At 45.6% G+C, this 23,562-nt stretch overlaps 1 protein-coding gene across 2 annotated transcripts in view; it reads left to right on the top strand.

Annotated features, from left to right (window-relative positions):
- CHD1 (chromodomain helicase DNA binding protein 1) overlaps positions 1-23,562 on the top strand; it is an 81,633-nt gene that overhangs the window by 5,695 nt on the left and 52,376 nt on the right. For both annotated transcript variants that reach the window (XM_038765478.1, XM_038765479.1), the window contains exons 2-4: positions 3,853-4,058; positions 18,068-18,266; positions 21,197-21,298. In XM_038765478.1, coding sequence (XP_038621406.1) covers positions 4,006-4,058; positions 18,068-18,266; positions 21,197-21,298 — 354 coding nt within the window. In that variant the 5' untranslated portion in view covers positions 3,853-4,005. The remainder of the gene's footprint in view (positions 1-3,852; positions 4,059-18,067; positions 18,267-21,196; positions 21,299-23,562) is intronic.

Genomic DNA, 23,562 nt, shown 5'->3' with positions numbered 1-23,562 from the left:
TCATTACACTCATTTATTCACTCATTCATTCAGTTGTCTTTATTGAGCGCTTCCCGTGGTGCAGAGTGCTGGACTGAGCGCCTGGGGAGTCCAAGTCGGCAACATTCATTCATTCATTCATTCAGTCGTCTTTAGTGAGCGTTATTTATCGATTTATTTTCCTTGTTGGGTTCGGGACCGTCTCTAGACGTTGCCGACTTGGACTTCCCAAGTGCTTAGCGCTCATTACACTCATTCATTCATTCATTCAGTCGTCTTTCTGGAGCAGTTCCTGTGGTGCAGAGCACTCGACTAAGCGCCTAGGGAGTCCAAGTCGGCAACATTCATTCATTCATTGTCGTCTTTATTGAGCGCTGTTTATTTATTTTGCCTGTACGTATTTATTCTCTTTATTTTACTTGGTTAGTATGTTTTGTGCTGTTGTCCACCTCCGCCTTCTAGACTGTGAGCCCGCTGTTGGGTAGGGACCGTCTCTAGATGTTGCCAACTTGGACTTCCCAAGCGCTTAGCACAGTGCTCCGCACACAGTAAGCGCTCAATAAATACGATTGAATGAATGAATGAGCCTCGTCCTTCCTCTCCCCCGCCCCATCCCCCCGCCTTGCCTCCTTCCCCTCCCCACAGATCCACAGCACCTGGATATATGTATATATGTTTGTATGTATTTAGTACTCTATTTTACTCTAGTTATTTAATTCACTTGTACATATTCTATTTATTTTATTTTGTTAATATGTTTTGTTTTGTTGTCCGCCTCCCCCTTCTAGACTGTGAGCCCACTGTTGGGTAGGGACGGTCTCTATCTGTTGCTGACTTGTACTTCCCAAGCGCGTAGCGCAGTGCTCTGCACACAGGAAGCGCTCATTAAGTACGACTGGATGAATGAATAGTCATTCATTCATGAGTGAGTCCGTTGTGGGGTTAGGGATCGGCTGTGTCTGTTGCCAATTTGTAATAATAATAATGATGGCATTTGTTAAGCGTTTACTATTTGCAAAGCGCTTGGAAAGTACAGCGTGGCTCAGTGGCAAGAGCCCGGACTTGGGAGTCAGTGGTCATGGGTTCAAATCCCAACCCTGCTACTTGTCAGCGGTGGGACTTTGGGCAAGTCACTTCACTTCCCTGGGCCTCAGTTCCCTCATCTGGAAAATGGGGATGAAGACTGTGAGCCCCATGTGGGACAACCTGATCACCTTATAACCTCCCCCGCACTTAGTGCGTGGCACACAGGAAGCGCTCAATAAATACGACTGGATGAGTGAATGAGTGACTGTGAGTGAGCCTGTTGTGGGGTGGGGACCGTCTCCATCCGTTGCCGGTTTGTACTTCCCAAGCGCTTAGCACAGTGCTCTGCACACAGGAAGCAGTATACATGTATATCCTGTATATATGCTTGTACGTATTTGTTACTCTATTTTTAATTGTACATATTTATTCTATTTATTTTATTCTGTTAATATGTTTTGTTTTGTTCTCTGTCTCCCCCCTTCTAGACTGTGAGCCCACTGTTGGGTAGGGACCGTCTCTATATGTTGTCAACTTGTACTTCCCAAGCGCTAGGTACAATGCTCTGCACACAGTAAGCGCTCAATAAATACGATTGAATGAAATGAAAGGAAGCACCCAATAAATACGACTGGATGAATGAATGAGGGCAGGGCAGGAGGGTGGGCAGGGCAGGCCGGGCCCTGCAGGTGGGGGGAGGGGAAGACAGACGCACATTCATTCAATTGTATTTATTGAGTGCTTCCTGAGCACTGTACTAAGCGCTTGGGAAGTCCAAGTTGGCAACAGAGACGGTCCCTACCCAACAGCGGGCTCCCAGTCTAGAAGAAGGGGGTGGGGAGGGTTGGTGTATTTCGGGGGGGAGGGTTGGGAGGGTCCTGTCCCATCCCCCAATCAATCGTATTTATTGAGCGCTTACTGTGTGCAGAGCACTTTACTAAGCGCTTGGGAAGTACAAGTTGGCAACTTCCCAAAACGTGGGTGAGGGGAGGGGGGCGGCCTGGGCAACGAGGGACCGACGGGCTGACCAACCCACCGACTGACTGACCGCCGACCGCGGGAAAGGAAAGGAAAGTGCGGGGGGACGCGGGGCGGCTGCACCTCCTCTCGGGGTGTGTGTGTGTGTGTCTGTGACAGTGTCTGTGTGTGCGTGTGTGTGTGTGTGTGTCCTCCACCCAGCCATTTGGCGGCCCCGGACCCCTTCAGAAAGAAAGGCTCCTCTGTTGAGGACCGAGCTGCGCTGGGGCCTCCTCTTTCTTCTCTTTCCTTTTTTCTTGTTTTTTCCTTTTCTCCTCCTCCTCCTCCTCCTCCTCTCTTCCTCCACGGGGCGAGCGATCACATGGGGGGTGGGGAGGAGGGGGCTTGGGGTCCCACGGCTCGGAAGCCGGCCTTTGTTTGTCCCCGAGAGGGGACAGGGGACCGGACTGGACCGGAGGAGGAGGGCGAGGGAGGGATGGAGGGCCGTCACAACGCCGCCCAGGCCTTCCAGGGATCCCGCTCCTCTGTGCCTTTTGGACAAGAAAAATGGGCTTCTTGGGGCCCTCTGGGACCCCCTGGGACCCTCCCACCGCCAGGAGCCTGCTGTTGGGTAGGGACCGTCTCTATATGTTCCCAAGCGCTTAGTACAGTCCTCTGTACACAGTAAGCGCTCAATAAATACGGATTGAATGAATGAGTGACACAGTAGCACCCCGCCCCTTGTTGGACGTTGGCACCGAGACAGGTTTGGAACCGGCCACATTTTGGTGGATGGCGAGAATAATAACGGTGGTAATCACGAGGGTATTTGTTAAAGCGTTTACTAGGTCCCGAGTACCGTAGGTACGAGGCAGTCAGGTTGTTCACGGTCCCCGTCCCACACGGGGCTCCCCGTCTCAATCCCCATCTTTTACGGATGAGGGAACCCTGGCCCTTAGAAGCGAAGTGACTCGCCCAAGGTCACACAGCCCACAGGCGGCGGAGCCGGGACTCTGATTCCCAAGCCCGGGCCCTTGTCATTCATTCATTCATTCATTCATTCATATGTATTGAGCGCTTACTGTGTGCAGAGCACTGTACTAAGTGCTGGGGAAGTACAAGTTGGCAACATAGAAAGACGGTCCCTACCCAACAGTGGGCTCACAGTCTAGAAGGGGGAGACAGAGAACGAAACATATTAACAAAATAAAATAGAATAGAATAAATACGTACAAATAAAATAGAGTAATAAATACGTACAAACATCTGTACAGGTGCTGTGGGGAGGGGAAGGAGGTAAGGCGGGGGGATGGGGAGGAGGAGGAGAGGAAGGGGGGGTATGTCACTAGGCCATGCTTCCTGGCACTTGGGGTCAGGAAAGGTAATAATAATGATGGTATTTGTTAAGTGCTTACTATGTGCAAAGCACTGTTCTAAGCGCTGGATAGCCGATTGTACTGCCCCAAGCGCTTTAGCACAGGGCTTTGCGCCTGGTAAGCGTTCAGTAAATACGTGGCTCAGTGGAAAGAGCACGGGCTTTGGAGTCAGAGGTCACAGGTTCACATCAAGGCTCCACCAATTGTCAGCTGTGTGACTTTGGGCAAGTCACTTCACTTCTCTGCGCCTCAGTTCCCTCATCTGTAAAATGGGGATTAAGACCGTGAGCTCCCCGTGGGACAACCTGATCACCTTGTAACCTCCCTAGCACTTAGAACAGTGCTTTACACATAGTAAGCGCTTAATAAATGCCGTTATTATTATTATTTTAAATGCATCCACCCATCGTGCCGATAAGATCGGTCCACGGTCTGATGTGTTTTAGGCCCTGACTGGTTTGTGTGATTGCTGTCAAATATTTGGAATTGATATCGCTTTATGTTCCCTGGGCAGATTGAAAAGGAGCCCCGGGCAGCCCGTGGACATCGGAACAAAGCCACCCGTAAATTTTCACCGTGCGACGCGGAATAGACTGGACTGAACTCTATCCGGCTTTTAAACTTGGGGAGGATTTATATTTATATTTTTAAACTTTGACTATCTACAATGAATGGGCACAGCGATGAAGAAAGTGGCAGAAACAGCAGTGGAGAATCAAGGTAAAAAAAAAAAAAACTTTGCTCTTTTTCCTCTAAATGCTGTTAAAAACTTGCGGCTGTTGAGCGTCATTATCTGAAGCAACGTTTAAGGGGTATGCGTCCTTTTATCAGAATGCCCAAAATGTGCAGGATGGCAGAGAAAGAATATGGAAATCTGGCCCCTGTAGTAGACATGTAGTAGACATCTAGATAGTAGACATTGCCTATTGTGTGAAATCATCCAGAAGAATAAAACAAAAACACTGACTTTCAGGAGCTTGTAGCCTGATGGGAGAGACAACCCCATGTTTAATAAAATCTGTATTCTTGTACTCTCCCAAGCGCTTAGTACAGTGCACCGCACAGAGTGAGTGCTCAGCAAATACAAATGAATGAATTACAGCTATCTATCAATCAGTCATATTTACTGAGTGCTTACTGTGGGCAAGACCCTGTACTAAGCACTTGGGAGAGTCCAACACAGCAATATAACAGACAAAAGGCCTGGGAAGGCCAGGGGATTGTGTGACTCGAGGGACAGGGCCTATCCCTCAGGACAGGTAGTTCTCACCTTTTTATGAACTAAAAACCAAGTTCTCCATAATTAAGCTTACATAATAAATGCAGAAATTTGTGGGACATTTTCTGGAATGAAAAATAGTTCAGAGACCGTAAAACTTAGTCCGGGAGCCGACCGATTCAAAAGACGGATCCCATCTTGTCCAATTTTTTCCATCTTGAAGTTCAGGCAATTGATTCGTTTGTGGGATATTTCTGAAAGCGCTTAGTACAGTGCTCTGCACACAGTAAGCGCTCAATAAATACAATTAAATGAATGAAAGGGAAGTAGTCAATACAGTTACTCCACATCATTCAGTTTGACTCTCTTCCATCCCCTTTGCTGGGTAAGCGGAAAATGCGCAGTCATCTCTTCAGCATCCCTGGTGCCATTTTCTTTTGGGTCTAATGTGGTGCATCCCAAAACTGGCACTGGGAAGGCTTTGGTACCCGGGAACTGCTGAGAGGGTTTTCTTACCTAAAAAAATTTTACCCAAAGCTGTGGAAGGCCCTTCCTCCCATCCCCATCCCCAGACTTCTTTCCTGGGATGAATGAGACTGGACCCTTTTGACATAACTGGTTGATAAGATTTGCCTTTAGGCGCTCATGGGGGGAAGAAAAAAACTAGGACCTCTTGAAGTTGTCTAAGTATTAAATAACTTTACAGTGCTTCATTTTTCTAGCCTCGTTAGCTATTTGGAAAACGTTTAGTTCAACTGTGTTACCGGGAAATGTAGAAGAGAAGGTACTGGTAGGGGAAAATCTCCTTTTGATCGTACAACAGTTACAGTCTGCAGAGCATGTCTTAAAAAGGTTTGGATTTGTGGATTGAGAATTTTGGTCACTAAATCGTTGTGGGCGGGAATGTGCCTGTTGTTCTATTGAAGCGCTTAGCACAGTGCCCTACCCACAAGAAGCACTTGATAAATACGATTGAATGAATAAAAAATAAGTTAGAGAATATGGGACCGTCTGTTCCTCTTGTCAGAAGACTACTTGAAAAGGTTGGACTTTGGGTTTTTGTAAATCAGGTTTCTCTTATAATGCGACATGAGGTGGGGGTAGGATAAATCACTACCTGGCATTTTATGATCTGAACTGTGTGTGATGGGTCCACTGTAGGCTAGTTTTTTCTCGTTCGAAGCTCTGGCCATAAGTTGCCGTGAAGGATTTTGTTTAGGAGTGACAGACTGTGTTTTTGCCATCTTTCCAGAAGTACCATAATCCCAACGTTATTGATGTCCCCAGAAAATATGCTTCAGCCTAATAAGGCATCTTAGAAATGTTATGAAGTCTTTTGCCAGGCCCCTATTGTATTCCATTCAGTAAAGACAAGAACTTATTTACTTGTGTGATGTACCAGTGGGTAATGGAAAAAGTTAGGCAGGTAAGAAGGAAAGTGTCTGAAAGACTGGTGGTTGGTGTGCTTCTACCAATCAATCAATCAATCAATCGTATTTATTGAGCGCTTACTATGTGCAGAGCACTGTACTAAGCGCTTGGGAACTACAAATTGGCATCACATAGAGACAGTCCCTACCCAACAGTGGGCTCACAGTCTAAAAGGGGGAGACAGAGAACAGAACCAAACATACCAACAAAATAAAATAAGTAGGATAGAAATGTACAAGTAAAATAAATAAATAAATAAATAAATAGAGTAATAAATATGTACAACCATATATACATATATACAGGTGCTGTGGGGAAGGGAAGGAGGTAAGACGGGGGGATGGAGAGGGGGACGAGGGGAGAGGAAAGAAGGGGCTCAGTCTGGGAAGGCCTCCTGGAGGAGGTGAGCTCTCAGCAGGGCCTTGAAGGGAGGAAGAGAGCTAGCTTGGCGGATGGGCAGAGGGAGGGCATTCCAGGCCCGGGGGATGACGTGGGCCGGGGGTCGATGGCGGGACAGGCGAGAGCGAGGTACAGTGAGGAGATTAGTGGTGGAGGAGCGGAGGGTGCGGGCTGGGCAGTAGAAGGAGAGAAGGGAGGTGAGGTAGGAGGGGGCGAGGTGATGGAGAGCCTTGAAGCCCAGGGTGAGGAGTTTCTGCTTGATGCGCAGATTGATCGGTAGCCATTGGAGGTTTTTGAGGGTTTGCTTGTTTTTTTTTTCCCCTCTAAATAATGGTTCTTGTAAGTGAAATTAATGGGTTTTTAAAAGTGGAAATAAGGCTTTTCGGAACATAACGTTTTAAGAGCACAGGGTTTTTTGTTGTCATAAATTGCAGGCGTCACACAGTCGTTTTTACTTTGAGATCACTTTAGAATATCCAACTTGGATCTTGCTTTTCCCCCTCCCTCACGTTTTTTTTCAAAACCAACGCCTTAAGGTTGTTCAAGTTCCCATGTGTCTTATTCCCTTGATGTTTTTTTTTAAGCGTCTGTGGTATCCTAGTCTTCCCTGTATCTTAGCATGTGAAAAAATACACCAGATAACTCAACTCCTTTTAGTCTGTAGCTTCAAGTACATGAGGGTTGTGTGGGATAAAATCACTGTCATTTATTAAGCTCTGACTGTGTGCTACACACTGGAGTAGGTGCAAGGCTATCAGATCGGGCACAGCGCTTGCCCGACGTTGTCGCACAATCTGACATTTTGCAGATGAGGAAGTAGAGGCCCATTGTCAGAGATGGGACTGGAACCTGGAACTCCCAACTCAGTGCCATGCTCCTTCCGTCAGGCCCCGTGAAAATAGAAAACTGTGTGATTTGTGCCCAGCATTCCCACCGAATTCACATGCCCCTTCCAGACGGGGGTTCGGGGTGAGGGAGTGAGTTTACTAAGGAAGAAAATGCTCAGGTTCCAGAGATTCTGTAATCTGGGATTGGACCCAGTGCATAGAGCAGTGCTTGGCACATAGGAAGCGCTTAACAAATGCCATCATTATTCTTAAAAGAGCCACTTGCAAGTCATTTGATGTGTTTTCCCTATCCCTTGTGGATCATGTCTTTCAGTAGCAGATGTGCTGCCCTAACTTTAGGAAACTCAGTTTTTACATTTCAATGGGGGAGAGACTTTAAGAATCCCTTTTAACCAAAAACCTTAAAGCATCGCCCAGATCGAATCTTTTATGACTTGAACTAAAAGCACCAAAATTCACCGACTCTGTCTTTCCCCGGTTTTCTTTCCCCCTTTTCCACTCTGGCAGAGGTGTTAACAAGCAGTGAAAGGATAATTAGCCCTGAATTGATTTGATAATCAGTTGCAGTCCATCCTTTTCCCCTTATTCGCAACCCCAAAATCGGGTTCGGCTTCCGTAGTCCATCCTTCGTTGTTTAGCCTCTGCCTGGATTGAATACTGCCACCCCTCCAATTTCAGATGACTTTGAGAGTAGTGGTAATGATCCCATGAATTAGTGCTTCCCTTCTTCCTCCTCCTCCTCCTCCTCCTCAACTTGAAGATCCCAAGTCTGAAAGCCCAAAGTTGTCCATAACCTATTCTTAACACGCACTCCTCCTCCCCCAAGTCGTTGGGAAAGTTTAGGTTGGGTGTTTGAGGGTGACTTCAAAGTCCTTCCAACAATCTCGGGCTTCTTTGTTTTGTTCTGGTTTTTTAAGGGTTTTTAAGCGCTTAATATGTGCCAGTCACTCTCCTAATCATCATCATCATCATCAATCGTATTTATTGAGCGCTCACTGTGTGCAGAGCACTGTACTAAGCGCTTGGGAAGTATAAATTGGCAACATATAGAGACAGTCCCTACCCAACAGTGGGCTCACAGTCTAAAAGGGGCGTCTGAAAGGCGGGGGAGTCTAAAAGGGGACTAATTGCTGATTGCTGGGATAGATACAGGCCAATCAGGTCTTAATCCCCACTTTTCCCAGTCTTAATCCCCAAGTTATGTTGCCAGCTTGTACTTCCCAAGCGCTTAGTACAGTGCTCCTCACACAGTAAGCGCTCAATAAATAACGATTGAATGAATTAATGAATGAATTTTACAATTGAGTTAATTGAGGCCCGGAGAAGCAAAGGTCACACGGCAGGCAAGCGGCAGAGGCGGGATGAGCATTCCCGCTCCTTCTGACCCCAGGTGTGGGCTCTTTCCACTAAGCCACTGTGCTTCTCCTGGTGTGGATTGGAGTTAGATGACCGAGGGTGTATTTTTCTTTGCCCGTTTTGGGCCCGATTTGGGCGGGAGATGGGGCACGTGACAACTGGAGCACCTCCAAGCAAGTGGCTGGCAGTGTGGACAGCCTCTGCGTTTTCAAAGGGAGGAGGCCCGCGCCATATCGGACCCCTTTGGAGCCGCACGCCCGTACTTGGGGCCTGCACGGGGCTCCACCACCCCAATACTGCAGCTCGCAACCGGGCGCTTCAAGTGTGATGGTTTCCCCATTGCTCAACACCCTGCCCATCAATGCCCTCTGACCACTACTCTTGGTGCCACAGGATGGAGAGGAGCAGGTTGGATACGCTTTGTCTAGCAAGCCGGGCAAATGATAGCCACTCTCATCTGCACTTGGCAAAGTAAAGCTCAGGTAATTTGGTGCGCCCGGTTTTTTTTTTCGTCCCCCTCTCCAGGTTCATTTACTTAACCCCTCTGTTTCAGCGACCAGACTTTGGGGCAGGGAAAGAAGAAAGGGGAGGAATTTGGTAGTCTGGCTGCAGACACTCCTTGAAAATGTGTGTCAGGATGCACCTGTAACTTTCAGCCCGGTGCTAAATTATGGGCAACTGAAGAGACTTCCTAGAAACAGTACTACTGCAGCTCGGTTTCCCAGCCGTTCTCTTTTTGTTACTTGCAACCGTGTATGTCATGCTGTGGTTAAAAAGTAACTTTCCATTTAAAAGTAGTTTTGTGGTGAAGGGATAGGCCATGCAGCAAAAAAAAAAAAAAAAGGCTAAGGAAAAAAACCTAAGGGTAACAATTACTCTTCCTCTAGCATTTCAGGGAATTTGGTTATTGGAAGAGGACTGGGCTTGGGTTGTTTTGTTTTGTTTCTTCCCAAAATCTGAGTAATTGGGAATTCCTTTGAGGGCTGAAGCGTTCTTTTGGAGTGATTGTTTTAGTGCAGGAAGGAACTTAGTGATGTTGCAACGATTTGACAGGTTCCGTCAAGATGTGGTTTGAGCGCACATTTTGGATATCTCACTGCGTGTTGTCGGAAGAATGGATTCTATGGATGGAATGCAGTGCGATTTTGGAGAGAGAGTTGCGTGCACATGTATGACGCTAGAGTCAAAAAGCGTGTACTATGATGTGAGTTTTCCAAGTGTGGGGCCTGTCGGTGTAACCCCTGCGTTCTAAGAGAGTTGAGTGCATTTTAGAGTAACACAGTGCTGACCTCAGCTTCACTCTTGTGAAAATGTGTATTGCACCACCATCTCAGTGTTTGGGCTATTTGATTTCCTCTCCTAATATTCCATATGAGGTGAATGACTCTTTTGTATTTTTTACAGCCATTCTATGTGCAATTTAATGGATTATTAATTTCTACCTGAAACATTTTTTTAATGGAAAAGTTAGCCTATGTTTCAAGAGTCTATATTTTTACCTGAGCCCTTAATTACCTAAGTTAAACTTTAGCATTTTGTTCCACTTCTACAGATAGCCAAGAAGGGATATGGGTACTTTATTCACAAATACATTTCTGTCCGTATTTTACCCAGTATTTAAGCAGATTAGCTTTCCCTCAAGGAGGAGGATTCGAGGAGGATTCTCCAGGAGTGAGCTTTTTATGTGTTCCCAAGTCCCCTTAATGCTTGTGTTGGCAGCTTGCATCTTTCACGTTTTTTGTTATTTTTTTTCCCCTTTCCCCATCCTGCACACTTTGCTAGGTGGCAGCACACAAAATTGAAATTGCATGTTTTTCGCAGCGTGAGGATAGTTTTTTTTAAAGCAATCAATTTAGTGAAGCAGTGTGACTCAGTGGAAAGAGCACAGGCTTTGGAGTCAGAGGTCATGGGTTCAAATTCCGCTCCGCCAGCTGTGTGACTTTGGGCAAGTCACTTAACTTCTCTGTGCCTCAGTTACCTCATCTGTAAAATGGGGATTAAGACTGTGAGCCCCCCGTGGGACAACCTGGTCACCTTGTAACCTCCCCAACGCTTAGAACAGTGCTTTGCACATAGGAAGCGCTTAATAAATGCTGCCATTATTATTATTATAAAAATGGAAAATTGATAGCATTGGAGAGTCTAGTTTGAAGGAAGAATGGCATATTGTTTTCTCTTAGCTTTAATTTTAGGGCCTGTTTTGATTCAGGAAGGAATATGCCTTATTTGTTCTTGTACAGCGATTCCCAAACACTGGAAGCAGAGTGAAAGGAACAAGATTATTCCAGTTTTCCTTTATTATTGACACAAGTTAGAGGAAAGTGTTGGCAAGAGCATTAGTGGTAAGGTATTATTCATCCTTTCAATGGGAGAAAATGCCGAAGAATGGAAAAAAAAGTAATCGTAATGCATCACACATTCTCAAACCTTGCTTGAATGTTATCTGATTTAAAAGCATTTTATTCATGTTCACTCTGGTTATTTTGATCTTGAAATGTAAATTAGATCTCCAGTTTCAGAAAATATAAAAATATATAAAAATATAAAAAGTTTTAGACTGTGAGCCCACTGTTGGGTAGGGACTGTCTCTATATGTTGCCAACTTGTACTTCCCAAGCGCTTAGTACAGTGCTCTGCACACAGTAAGCGCTCAATAAATACGATTGATGATGATGATGATGATGATAAAAACAGATTATCCGAGGGGTCGCGCGCTTTCAAAAAGAACTGTAATGGCAAGTTGAGTAACCTGCCTTGTTAACTCAACCAGTTAAGCCCATCTTAAGTTAAACGATCCGACTATTTTCGTCATTTTGGCGGTAGCCTGTTATTTCCGAGAAATGGCAGGTAAAAATCCTACCACCATTTTGAAATTGGTAGAAAAAGACCACCTTTCTCCCGCCACCGCAACCGGCAATTCCATGAAGAAGCTCAGAAGCACCTTTCAGTCATTTCTACCACAGAAATAGCCAGTCAAGGGGGCAAGAAGGCTTTGGGTCTAACGTTGGTCATGGCAGGGGGGAAACTCAGGTGGGAAGAAACATGGTTTAGTGGCTAGAAGCCCGGGCCTGGGAGTTGGAAGGTGCCAGTCGACATCATCGGGCACGCTAGGGAAATGAGAAAGCAAGAGAGGAGATGTGCTTTCACTAATATTTTAACATACTGCTATGCTTTCAGGAAAATCGACGCGGTTTCGCGATTGAAAATCATCTCGAGACGTGTCTTTTAACGTTGACGGTTCAGCAGTCGACCAGTCGATAATACTTATTGCGTGCTTCCAGTGTCCACTGCACTAAGCGCTTGTGGTACTAAGACCTGTTCCTTGACCACAATGACCTTCCAGTCTAAAGATGCACCGTATCACTGTTGATCTTACTTTTTTCCCCTCCCCGGATTCTAATTTAGTGAAATTGTGGTGGTTTTGAAGATGGACCAAACCCAAGGCCCGCCTGACGGTATGTTTTAGATTTACTTAAAAGTGGGTCACACTAGGAAGGAGTAAAAGAGCAATCACACACGCTTCGTTTTCTAAGTGACCTACTAGCTGTGCTAAGGAGACTTTAAAAAAAGGTGACGTCATGGTTTTTGTGTCATAGAGGCCTGGGAGACTTTAAAAAAAGGTGACGTCGTGGTTTTTGTGTCATAGAGGCCTGGGAGACTTTAAAAAAAAGGTGACGTCGTGTTTTTTGTGTCATAGAGGCCTGGTGTCTGCAACATTATAGCCCAAAGGTGACCATTTCAGTAGTAAGCACTTTCTAAAATCGTTCGCTGCCCGGCTCTTTAAAACTTACCATCTAGGCCTAGGCTTGAAAATTAATAGACAGTTGTTATCAATTGTTATTGACCAAATTCCAAGAAAAGGCTCCCATTTGAGAAGGTTTTCCAGTTTCCCCATGTATACACACTGCTCATCATGGGGGCCAGCCCTGGAGCCAGTCCTCTTGGCCCATCAAGCTTGTAAGCTCGTTGTGGGCGGGGAATGTGCCTGTTTACTCTTCATTCAGTCGTATTTAGCGAGCGATTACTGTGCACTTTACTAAGCGCTTGAAAAATTAAAGGGAAATTCAACAGGCCCAATGAGATTGAGACTCGGATTCCCCAGATTCAGAGACGAAAGTGCTAACAACCGCACCACAGACCCAGACACTGGGCTCTCCCAAGCGCTGGATAGATACAACTGAAGGAATGAATGAGTCTTCCGCCCGCCTGGTATCTTTCTGCGGGGATCTCCCGGCCTTCCCACGTCTTGCCCCCCGACTCTTCTTTTTCAGTTCACATTTATTGGGAACCAGGTGAGGAGTGGTCAGACTGCATTCTTGCCTCTCTCCCAGGCCCTACGGGCTATTGCTAACTCAGTATTTTGAGGTGCCTCTGCAATTCTCTGTGGGTGCCCAAATAATTCATCCTCTCCTCCCTAACTCCAGTCATGTTGTACTCTTGTATTTTCCCTTTTATTTATTTTTTGCTCCTTTTCTTTGTTGTCTCCGTGTAATAGCTTCAGAACATGAGAGTGACCAAAACGTGTTCCTATTGGTATTGAGCTTGTGAAACTGTCTCTTTAAGTTGACTCGTAAAATGCTTTAAAGTTTCTTTTCTGGAGCCCTCAGTGGATGACAGGGTCGAATCAATCAGTCAGTGGTATTTATTGAGCGCTTACAGTGTGCAGGGCACCATATTGAGCACTGGGAGAGTACACAACAGCAGCGTTAGTAGGCATGTTCCCTGCCCACAACAAGCTTCGCAATCTCAAGTAAAATGAGGAACAGAGCCGCTCGGGCCGTTGAGTACTTTGCCTCTAATACTCTTCACCTTTGTTGACATGGGGAACTAAGTTCCAACTGCATACTGCTATTTGATGCGGTCCCATATTTTCCTCCTCCTCTCTTCCCTTTCTTGCCCTGTGAATGTGTATAAGATCTTGAGGTTTTATTGCCAGCTTGGATTTACTAGTCCCATTTATCATTTGCTGGTCACACAGCCTGTTGCTATGTGATTGCATATTCTTTCTCGCTTTACTACAAAGGTAAAAAAACAAAAACAATTTGGTTTGTGGGTAGGAAAGTGTCTATGTCGTTACATCGTGCACTCCCAAATGCTTAGTACAGTGCTCTGCACACAGTAAGCACTCAATGAATGCGATTGACTGACTGTCAAACAAAGGGCAGATATGATTGTCCTGTCCGTTGTTTCTGCTCGTTGTGGGTAGGGAAAGTATCTCCCGACTCTATTGTACTGTACTCTTCCGAGCACTTTGGTGCTCTGCACGCAGTTAATGCTGAATGGTACTATTAATTAGTGCTAATAGTACTAATAGTAATTAGTGCTATGAATGGTCATGATGATTTGGTTGAGTTGGAATGGCGGTGGCAACATTGTTTTATTTTTCTGCTGCTCTATTTGTGGCAAATAGAGCACGGGAATAATGCATTACTTCTGTGGTACCCTCTGAAACCTCTCTGAGGAGAGGTGTGGTACCTCTCCTCACCCTGGGCTTCAAGGCTGTCCATCACCTCGCCCCCTCCTACCTCACCTCCCTTCTCTCCTTCTCCAGCCCAGCCCGCACCCTCCGCTCCTCCGCCGCTAATCTCCTCACCGTTAGGCCTCATTCTCGCCTGTCCCGCCATTGACCCCCGGCCCACGTCCTCCCCCGGGCCCGGAATGCCCCCAATCCCTCTGCCCCTCCGCCAAGCTAGCTCTCTTCCTCCCTTCAAGGCCCTACTGAGAGCTCACCTCCTCCAGGAGGCCTTCCCAGACTGAGCCCCTTCCTTCCTCTCCCCCTCGTCCCCCTCTCCATCCCCCCATCTTACCTCCTTCCCTTCCCCACAGCACCTGTATATATGTATATATGGTTGTACATATTTATTACTCTATTTATTTATTTATTTTACTTGTACATTTCTATCCTATTTATTTTATTTTGTTGGTATGTTTGGTTCTGTTCTCTGTCTCCCCCTTTTAGACTGTGAGCCCACTGTTGGGTAGGGACTGTCTCTATGTGTTGCCAATCTGTACTTCCCAAGCGCTTAGTACAGTGCTCTGCACATAGTAAGCGCTCAATAAATACGATTGATTGATTGATTGATTGATTGATTGAAATTTTTCTCTTTAGTATTTCAAATCTGGGCCATTAGAGCCTGAGATCACTGTCAAATTTAAATCTCTGAACGGGCCCGGTAAACCGTAAGCCCAATGAGAGACGGGGATTGCTCCCACCCTGATCATCTTGTACCTGCCATGGCGCTTTGTGCTGTGCTTGGCCCATTCATAGTAAGTGCTTAAATAAATGCCATTATTATTATTATTGTCCTCTTGGATGTGGACGGCTGATGAGAAGCTTTTTATTATTTTCTGTTTTTGAACTGTTACTTGTTTTAGCTGTTAAAACTGGATAATGGTATCTCTTTAAGTCCGGTGAAACGTCTATCACGGAATAATAATAATAATGATAATGATGACATTTATTAAGTGCTTACTATGTGCAAAGCACTGTTCTATGCGCTGGGGAGGTTACAAGGTGATCAGGTTGTCCCACGGTGGGGCTCACAGTCTTCATCCCCATTTTACAGATGAGGGAACTGGCGGAGGCGGGATTTGAACCCATGACCTCTGACTCCAAAGCCCATACTGTGAGCCCACTGTTGGGTAGGGACTGTCTCTATGTGATGCCAATTTGTACTTCCCAAGCGCTTAGTACAGTGCTCTGCACATAGTAAGCGCTCAATAAATACGATTGATTGATTGATTGATACTCTTTTCCACTGAGCCATGCTGCTTCTCTAATCACCTGAATGCTTGCTTAGACTTATAAAAAACATAGAAATAATAATAATAGTGACATTTATTAAGCGCCTGTTATGTACACAGCACTGTTCTAAGCGCTGGAGAGGTTACAAGGTGATCAGGTTGTCCCACGGGGGCTCACAGTCTTAATCCCCATTTTACAGATGAGGGAACTGAGGCCCAGAGAAGTTAAGTGACTTGCCCAAAGTCACACAGCTGACACTTGGCAGAACCGGAATTCGAATCCATGACCTCTGACTCCAAAGCCCATGTTCTTTCCACTGAGCCACGCTGCAAGTAAAACATCGAAATAGATGTTTCTAATCGAATAGAGTAGAGAAGCAGCGTGGCTCGGTGGAAGGAGCCCGGGCTTTGGAGTCAGAGGTCATGGGTTCAAACCCCGGCTCCGCCAGTTGTCAGCTGTGTGACTTTGGGCAAGTCACTTCACTTCTCTGGGCCTCAGTTCCCTCATCTGTAAAATGGGGATTGACTGTGAGCCCCCCGCTGGACAACCTGATCACATTGTAACCTCCCCAGCGCTTAGAACAGTGCTTTGCACATAGTAAGCGCTTAACAAATACCATTATTATTATTATTATTATTATTATTATTATTATTATTATTATTAAATAGCCGTGTTTTTCAGAACTGTAGTAGTGGCGGTGGTGGTAGTAGTAGTAGTAGCAGCAGCAGCATTTATTGAGGCCTGGAACTCTGCTCTGTGCTTAGTGCTTGGGAAGTATAGAATAATGAAGTATCCCGAAGTAAGAGTAATAGCATTTAGGAAGTGCTTACTGTGGGCAGAGCACCGTAGTAAGCACTGGGAAAAAATGCACAGATCAGTGTTAGTCAAGAGGCCCACAGTCTAAAAATAGAGCTGACACACTGAGAAGATAAGCATATTTGCAACTAGAGGTCAGAAATAAAACAGACTTATATACAAGAATGCTAGGTAAACTTATTTTAGCTTGAAAGGGAAGATATTTCAATTTGGGACATTTTAGCAGGTAATGGGGGAAGGAATATATTGGAAATTTGGATATGCACAATGGTTGCTTTGGAGGGGGGTAAGGTTGCTTTTTAACAGTGCTTAGAACAGTGCTTTGCACATAGTAAGCGCTTAATAAATGCCATCAAAAAAAAAAGTCAAGTAGTACGAGCTTGGGAGTCAGAAGAAGACCTGCATTCTAATCCTGACTCTGCCACTTGTCTGCCGTGTGACCTTGAGCAAGTCATTTCACATCTCTGGGCCTCAGTTACTTCATCTGTAAAATGGGGATTGAGACTGGCAGCCCCACGTGGGACAGGGACTGTGTCCAACCCTATTTGCTTGTAACCACCCCAGCGCTTGGTACAGTGCCTGGCATATTTTAAGCGCTTAACAAATACCACAATTATCATTATTCCTCTGAGCTCAAAAGCCCAGCACCTCTCGTAGTAATGTTTCGTGCAATCAAGTTAACAAACTTTGAGATGCTGTGATCTTGGATTGATAGAAGACTTTGTGTAATCCTTTGCCTGTCTGACGACGAATTGGCATAGACTAGGCACTCAATTGTTGTAGAGAGCAGTTATTCAAACCAATTGGGCATGAGAAAAAAATCTGAACGACGTAACCCTCCTTGATTTGGCCATATAGGAAGGACATGGGGGTACCCTATTGCTCAGTTACACAAAGTAACCTCTGTTAAGTCAACTAATCGTGCAGTTAAGTCATTTTGGAGTTATTTGGGGGTCATTTCTACTGTATCATATTTTTTATACCTTTTTTAGGGTATTGGTTAAGTGTTGACTTTGTGCCAAGCTCTGCACAAGGGTGGAAACAAGATAATCAGGTTGGACACAGTCCAGCCTCATTGAGCATTTCCACAGTATCATTTCAATGTCTACGTAAATCTGGGTTTCAGGCTTTTGCAGAGTATAATGAGCCTGAAGAATGAATGTGTATTCGTGGTTGCAACATTTTTGTTTATGTGAATGACAGTCATTTTTCATGGATTCTCAGATTATCTTTATTTTTGGCATGGCTCTAGCATCTTTTCAAAAAACACTACGTCTCAAAGAAAAGGTTGGTTCTTCACTTTAAAGCTTAACAATTTTATCCTTATTTTCGAAAGAGGTGTGTGCTGTGGGCTCTGTCTATTTTGTGTGTGATTTTCTTTCACTAAGCAAAATCTGCATGACATAGGTCTTTACAGGAACAAGTGTTAACTTCATGTTTTATTTTTAAAAAATTATTTCGAGAAGGATGCTTGTCTTTAGTTCCGTGTACATTCGCGGCGGAGCGGGGAGGGGACTTTGGAGTAATTATAGAAATTTAATTTTAAACGAGTATACCTGACAACTGTGTCTTAGCACCTATGAATTGATTATACTTAGGCTAAAAGGTTTTGCTTTTTAACGTGGTCTAGACAAAGACTCATTTTATTTTAAATCAGTGTTAATGGCTCAGATTACGCCAGAATATTTGTGGTCAGGTTTAATAATTCATTCAAAAGAGCAAAATGATCTGGGGCATCTGACGTTTTAAAAGCCACAGGCGTAAAATTAAGCCATTTCATCGGTGGATCCCAAATAACGTTCACAAATAAGGTGGAAGAAGCACGTTTTGCCCGATTACTTCTTACCGTCTCCTGAGTCAACAAGACTCTCAAGGTCAGGACCATCTTTGTCACTGAGTCCATTTCCCGTTGCAGCCAGTCGGACGATGACTCCGGATCGGCATCCGGGTCCGGTTCGAGCTCCGGAAGCAGCAGCGATGGGAGCAGCAGCCAGTCAGGCAGCAGCGACTCCGATTCCGGGTCCGAGTCGGGCACTCGCTCGGATTCCGAGTCGGACGCTTCCAGGGACAAGAAACAAGTGCAAGCCAAACCACCGAAAGTCGATGGAGCCGAGGTAAAGAGAAAAGCACACGCACGCAAAACCCTCCTGCCTTTTGTATTTTGAGGGATAAAAGAAGAGCCAAAATGAGGTGCATGCATTATATGGGGGTAACTGATCGACAGCCGGGTCCTTTTTAATCTCCTTTTTAGCCTCTTAGGGAACAGAAAGAGGAGGCAGTGAGGCCTAGTGCTTAGAAAAGCAGCATAGCTTAGTGGAGAGAGCACTGGTCTGGGAAACACAAGGGCCTGGGTTCTAATCCCAGCTCTGCCCCTTGTCCTTTGGGTGACCTTGGGCAAGTCGCTTCACTTCCCTGGGCCTCTGTTACCTCATCTGTAAAATGGGGATTAAGGGTGTGAGCCCCATGTGGGAAAGGGGCTCTGTCAAATCTGATTAAGTTATATCTTCCCCAGCGCTTAGAACAGTGCTTGGCACATAGTAAGAACTTTACAAGTACCATAAGTATTAGTGGAAAGAGCCACAGGGCCAGGAGTCAGGAGACGCAGTTTTCCCAGTTTTTCTAACTTTGTCACTGGCCTACTAAGTGTGAATTTAATCTCTCTAGGTCTGTTTCATTCATTCAGTCGTATTTATTGAGCGATCACTGGTGTGCAGAGCACTGTACTAAGCGCGTGGTTTCCTCATCTGTACAGTGAGGATAATGTGGATTATGAGCCCGCTGGGTGACAGGGACTTTGTAATGAACAGTGCCTAGCCCGTGGCTTATCACACGGTGTACACACATAAATGCCGTGATGATTGGAATAAGTGCCCAAACTCGGTCTGGCCGGAGGTCCAGTCCATAGCTTTGATTTTGTACAGTGCGTGTGGGGAGAGGGTATGATAGAAGTAAACGAGAAGATCCTTTCCACCACAGAGCTTGCAAACTAATGGGAAACCAGCACAAAATATTCTACGGGGAGGAGAAAGGAGTGCAAATTGATATGTGCCACTGTTCTACTGAAGGTTGAGTGCATAGGTGCTCTGAGATTCATTCATTCAGTCGTATTTATTGAGCGCTTACTGTGTGCAGAGCACTGTACTAAGCACTTAGATCCAAGGGAGGCTGTGATCTGGGGAGAATAAATAATTGGGGAAATCCTCCAAGAAGAGGTGAGGTTGGGGAAGATCTTTGAAGGTGGCAAGAGCGGGCATCTGGTGGATCCAGGAGTGTTTCAGGCCAGAGGAAGCGGGAGAACCAGGGGTCCGAGATGGAAGGGTCGAGACCACCTTGCAGTGGGAGCACAGGCTTGGAAGGGACGGAGAGGGTGACAGACGGAGCTGGGCTTCGGCCACGGGGGCTGGCTAGGTGGACAGGGAGAAGGCTAATGGAATGCTTTGCACATAGTAAGCGCTTAAAAAGTGCCATCATTATTATTATTAATGGAGGGCTTTAAGACCAGCGGTCAGTGTTTCGTTCGGATGCGGAGAGGAATGCTAAATCCTTCACTTCACCTTCCAGTAACCGTTACGGGTCTATGAATTTGGCGAAAGCCTTCCTGAGCTCTCCACTGTGTGGAGGAGGTCCCTCTTTTCCTTTTGTTAATGGTGCACCTCTAACCATCTCTTTTAATGGTAGGTTGTCCAGTTTCCCTTCCGAAACGATTTTAATTGGGTACGTACCCTCTGGCCCTTGTGATTTGCATAAATCTAGATTTATTTCTTTTTTTTTATGGTATTAAGCACTTACTGTATACCGGCCACTGTCCTAAGCACTAGAGTAGATACGGAGTAAACGGGTTGGACGTAGTCCATGTCCCACATGGGGCCCACAGTGTCCATCCCCATTTTACAGATGAAGTAACTGAGGCACAGAGAAGTGAAGTAACTTGCCCAGGCGAAGCAGGGATTAGAACCCAGGTCCTTCTGACTCCCAGGCTTATTCTCTATCCACTCGTCCATGGCCTATCAGTTTGCTCTAAAACATATGGTGTGTTTAAACCAAATATTGTGTGCTTCGAAGGACAATTTAGGCACAGGACCTTCCCATGTGTATTCTTCAGTTAGATGTTCTTTATTGTAGTCTCCCAAGCACCATCGTACTAAGCTCTGCACTGAAGGTGCTCAGTAAATATAATGGATTCACTAGCTGGCTGCCCATTTTGGGTATTTGTGAAAGACTGTATTTTGGTCAATAAATACGATGGATTCGCTAGCTGGCTGCCCATTTTGGGTGTTTGTGAAAGACTGTATTTTGGTTGCCCAAAATAGAATTTCTACCTCCAGTGATTTCGTGGTTTTTGTCTTGACTGCTAAGTCTTTAATGTTCTTTACTGCTTGTAAAACAGTGTGATTCTATTCAACTACTCATTCATCCCTGACCTTCCCCAAGGGCTTTTTGCCTGGGCAGATGGAGCCCCATTACTTTTCTTCTCTCATTTTCTTTTTCGTGGTTCTTGTGTGAGGGCATTTGTATATTTGGCTGATATCCATATTCATTCATTCAGTCGTTTATTGAGCACTTACTGTGTGCAGAACACTGTAGTAAGCACTTGGGAAGTGCAAGTCGGCAACATATAGAGACGGTCCCTACCCAACATATCCATCAGTTTCTTTGTTTCAAGTATGATCTATTTTGCCTCTGGCCAGTACAAATGAGGAAATTGTTTGTGTGGAATATTTGTAGGGGAAAGACCGTAAAACTTGTCAGCTTCCATTCTCTTGCAACTCAGTTCAATACATTTGCTCAAAGCGCAATCAGTGAGTACTCATTAAAGTGAAAATGAGATTCTCCCCAGTTGCTTTGGAAGAGGAGCAGAGAATATCTGTTGGGGTTTAGAGCCGGGGAAAAGTGTTGGAAGGCTATTTCATTTTCTCATTCTGATTAGTACGACCTGATCCAAGAACGATTTGTCTTCATCACCTCAGTTAGCTGTTGAGCAGCGAATTGAATTCGGGGCAATTTTTCCATCCTTCGCCATGTAACATTTCCATTTTTTCTTTAGTTTTGGAAGTCCAGTCCTAGTATTCTGGCCGTTCAGAGATCCGCAATGCTCAGAAAGCAGCAGCAACAACAGCAAGCTTCATCAAACAGTGGATCAGAAGAGGTGAGTTTTCGTCATGAAGCGTGAAATATTTTGGCAAGAAGATTATCGGTGGGTGCATAGGAAAATGTTTTAAAAAAAAATTGAGGGCTTTCCAAAAAGAGGTAGGAAGAGTTACGTTTTTAAAGGGTTTAGGTGTGTGATTGTTTTTGTAAAAAGCAAACCTGCAGATCTGTTTACCCTTTCATCACTTTTGATGGTGCGATTTTTACTTTTAAAAATAGGCATAATTTAGCACTTTGTGCCTGACGTCTTGCTACCATAATAATAATAATAATAATGGCATTTGTTAAGCGCTTACTGTGTGCAAACCACTGTTCTAAGCGCTGGGGAGGATGCAAGGTGATCAGGTTGTCCTATGTGGGGCTCACATATTAATCCCCATTTTACAGATGAGGTAACTGAGGCACAGAGAAGTTAAGTGACTTCCCGAAAGTCACACAGCTGACAAGCGGCGGAGCTGGGATTTGAACCCGTGACCTCTGACTCCCAAGCCCATGCTCTTTCCACTGAGCCCCGCTGCTTCATAACATTTCAGTGCTAGTCCATACAAAAGAGTAAATAACTCACATGCTATACACAGGCATGCTTCATTCTCCTTTATCGCTGGGATCCATTTAGGTAGAAATTTAGTCAGCAAAACTTAGTGGCCCTAAAGTAAATGCAGTTCCAAGTGAGAGCTGTTTACTCACTTCTCATTGATAGCATCTATAGTTGCATAAGAGTAAACCCTTCGTTTACGTAACCTAAAAAGCCAGCACACTCTATGTTCTCATATTCATGTTGTCTCTTAATTTAAATAAGGACATTTCTGCTCTTGAAAGTACAAACTCTGACACCAGATAGCATGCTACTGAGCAATCAGTGGTGTTTATTGAGCATGTACCGTGTGCAGGGCACTGTACTAAAAGTTTGGGATACCCCAGTGCTTAGAACAGTGCTTGACACATAGTAAGCACTCCACCAATGCCATCATTATTATTATCGTTATGATGACGATGGTGATGTGCGAATGGGAAAGAAGAGGATCGATTGTGCCGGGGGGATTTTAAAGTGTGACTTTAGTGTGAGCTTCTGACCAAAGCTAAGAAGAGTCTAGCTGAAGGTTGTACTCGGCTTCTGTTGTCTCGGTTGTTGTAGTTGCATCGTTTCAGTCACAGGCACAGTCGTCTCGGTTGTTGTAGTTGCATCGTTTCAGTCACAGGCACCGTTGTCTCGGTTGTTGTAGTTGCATCGTTTCAATCACAGGCAGAATGAGGAAGTATTGGGCTGACCAAGCAAACAACAGAGCAAGCATAGCTCCACGGTGACCCAGCCTGTAGCACGCGCAGATGAAGCCCATTCGTATCGCTAGACCACTTGTGTGACGTGTAGGCCGTAGTCTGCAACTGCGTTCATTAGTCATAGATGCTGTGTAAACCGATGAAGGGAACCATTGAAGAAGCCATGGCTTCCCCAGCCAAGCCACCCTCGACCTGTTCTAAAGCTAGCACTGGCGAGAGCTGAATTTTTGAAGATACCAGGTCATAATGTGACCTGCTAAATTAGGATCGGCCCACTGGTGGAGATCAACGCCCCCTTTCAAAACAAAAAAGAACCCCTCCTCTCCTTCCAGGTAGCGTGGGAGACAGCCTGGCCTAGCGGATAGAGAGTCTGAGAGTCGGAGGGACTTGGGTTCTAATCCCGGCTCCATCATTTATCTGCTGCGGTGACCCTGGGCAAGCCGCTTCACTTCTCTGGGCCTCAGTCACCTCCTCTGTAAAATGGGGGTGAAGACTGTGAGCCCCCTGTGGGACGGGGACTATGTCAAACCTGATTAGCTGCTATCCACCCCGGAGCTTAGTACAGTGCCTGGCATGTAGTAAGTGCTTAACAAATACCATAAAACAGAGTTGTAGCGGTGGAGTTTACATCTGGACTTCCATGGGGGCGGGGTTAATGGCCCCAGAACATGGGGGAAACCGGGTCAGGTGAAACAGTTGGAGAGCGTCACAGCGGGAAAGACGGAGACGTGGAGATGTTCTGATCTCCCTCAGCTTCTGCAGAACAGACTGGCTCCTTGCTCTGGGGTGGAAGGGACTTGTGGAAGGGACAAGAAAGAAGGCCTCTTTCTTGAATTTCTAGGGCGGGCAAAATGTCTGCAAAGAGGAGGGAGGCCTCTGGAGTCCTAGAGAGCAACATTTCATTCAAACCAGGGCAGAGGAAAGGAGCTTGGTGGCAACAGAGGCAGGGGATGGCTAGTTCGGCTAGCTCTCCTGGAGGCCCCA

This window comes from Tachyglossus aculeatus, chromosome 23 (genome assembly GCF_015852505.1).
Source record: "Tachyglossus aculeatus isolate mTacAcu1 chromosome 23, mTacAcu1.pri, whole genome shotgun sequence".
Lineage (NCBI taxonomy): Eukaryota > Metazoa > Chordata > Mammalia > Monotremata > Tachyglossidae > Tachyglossus > Tachyglossus aculeatus.
The sequence above is the reverse complement of the archived record's forward strand: the minus strand, read 5'-3'. Positions and strand labels throughout refer to the sequence as shown.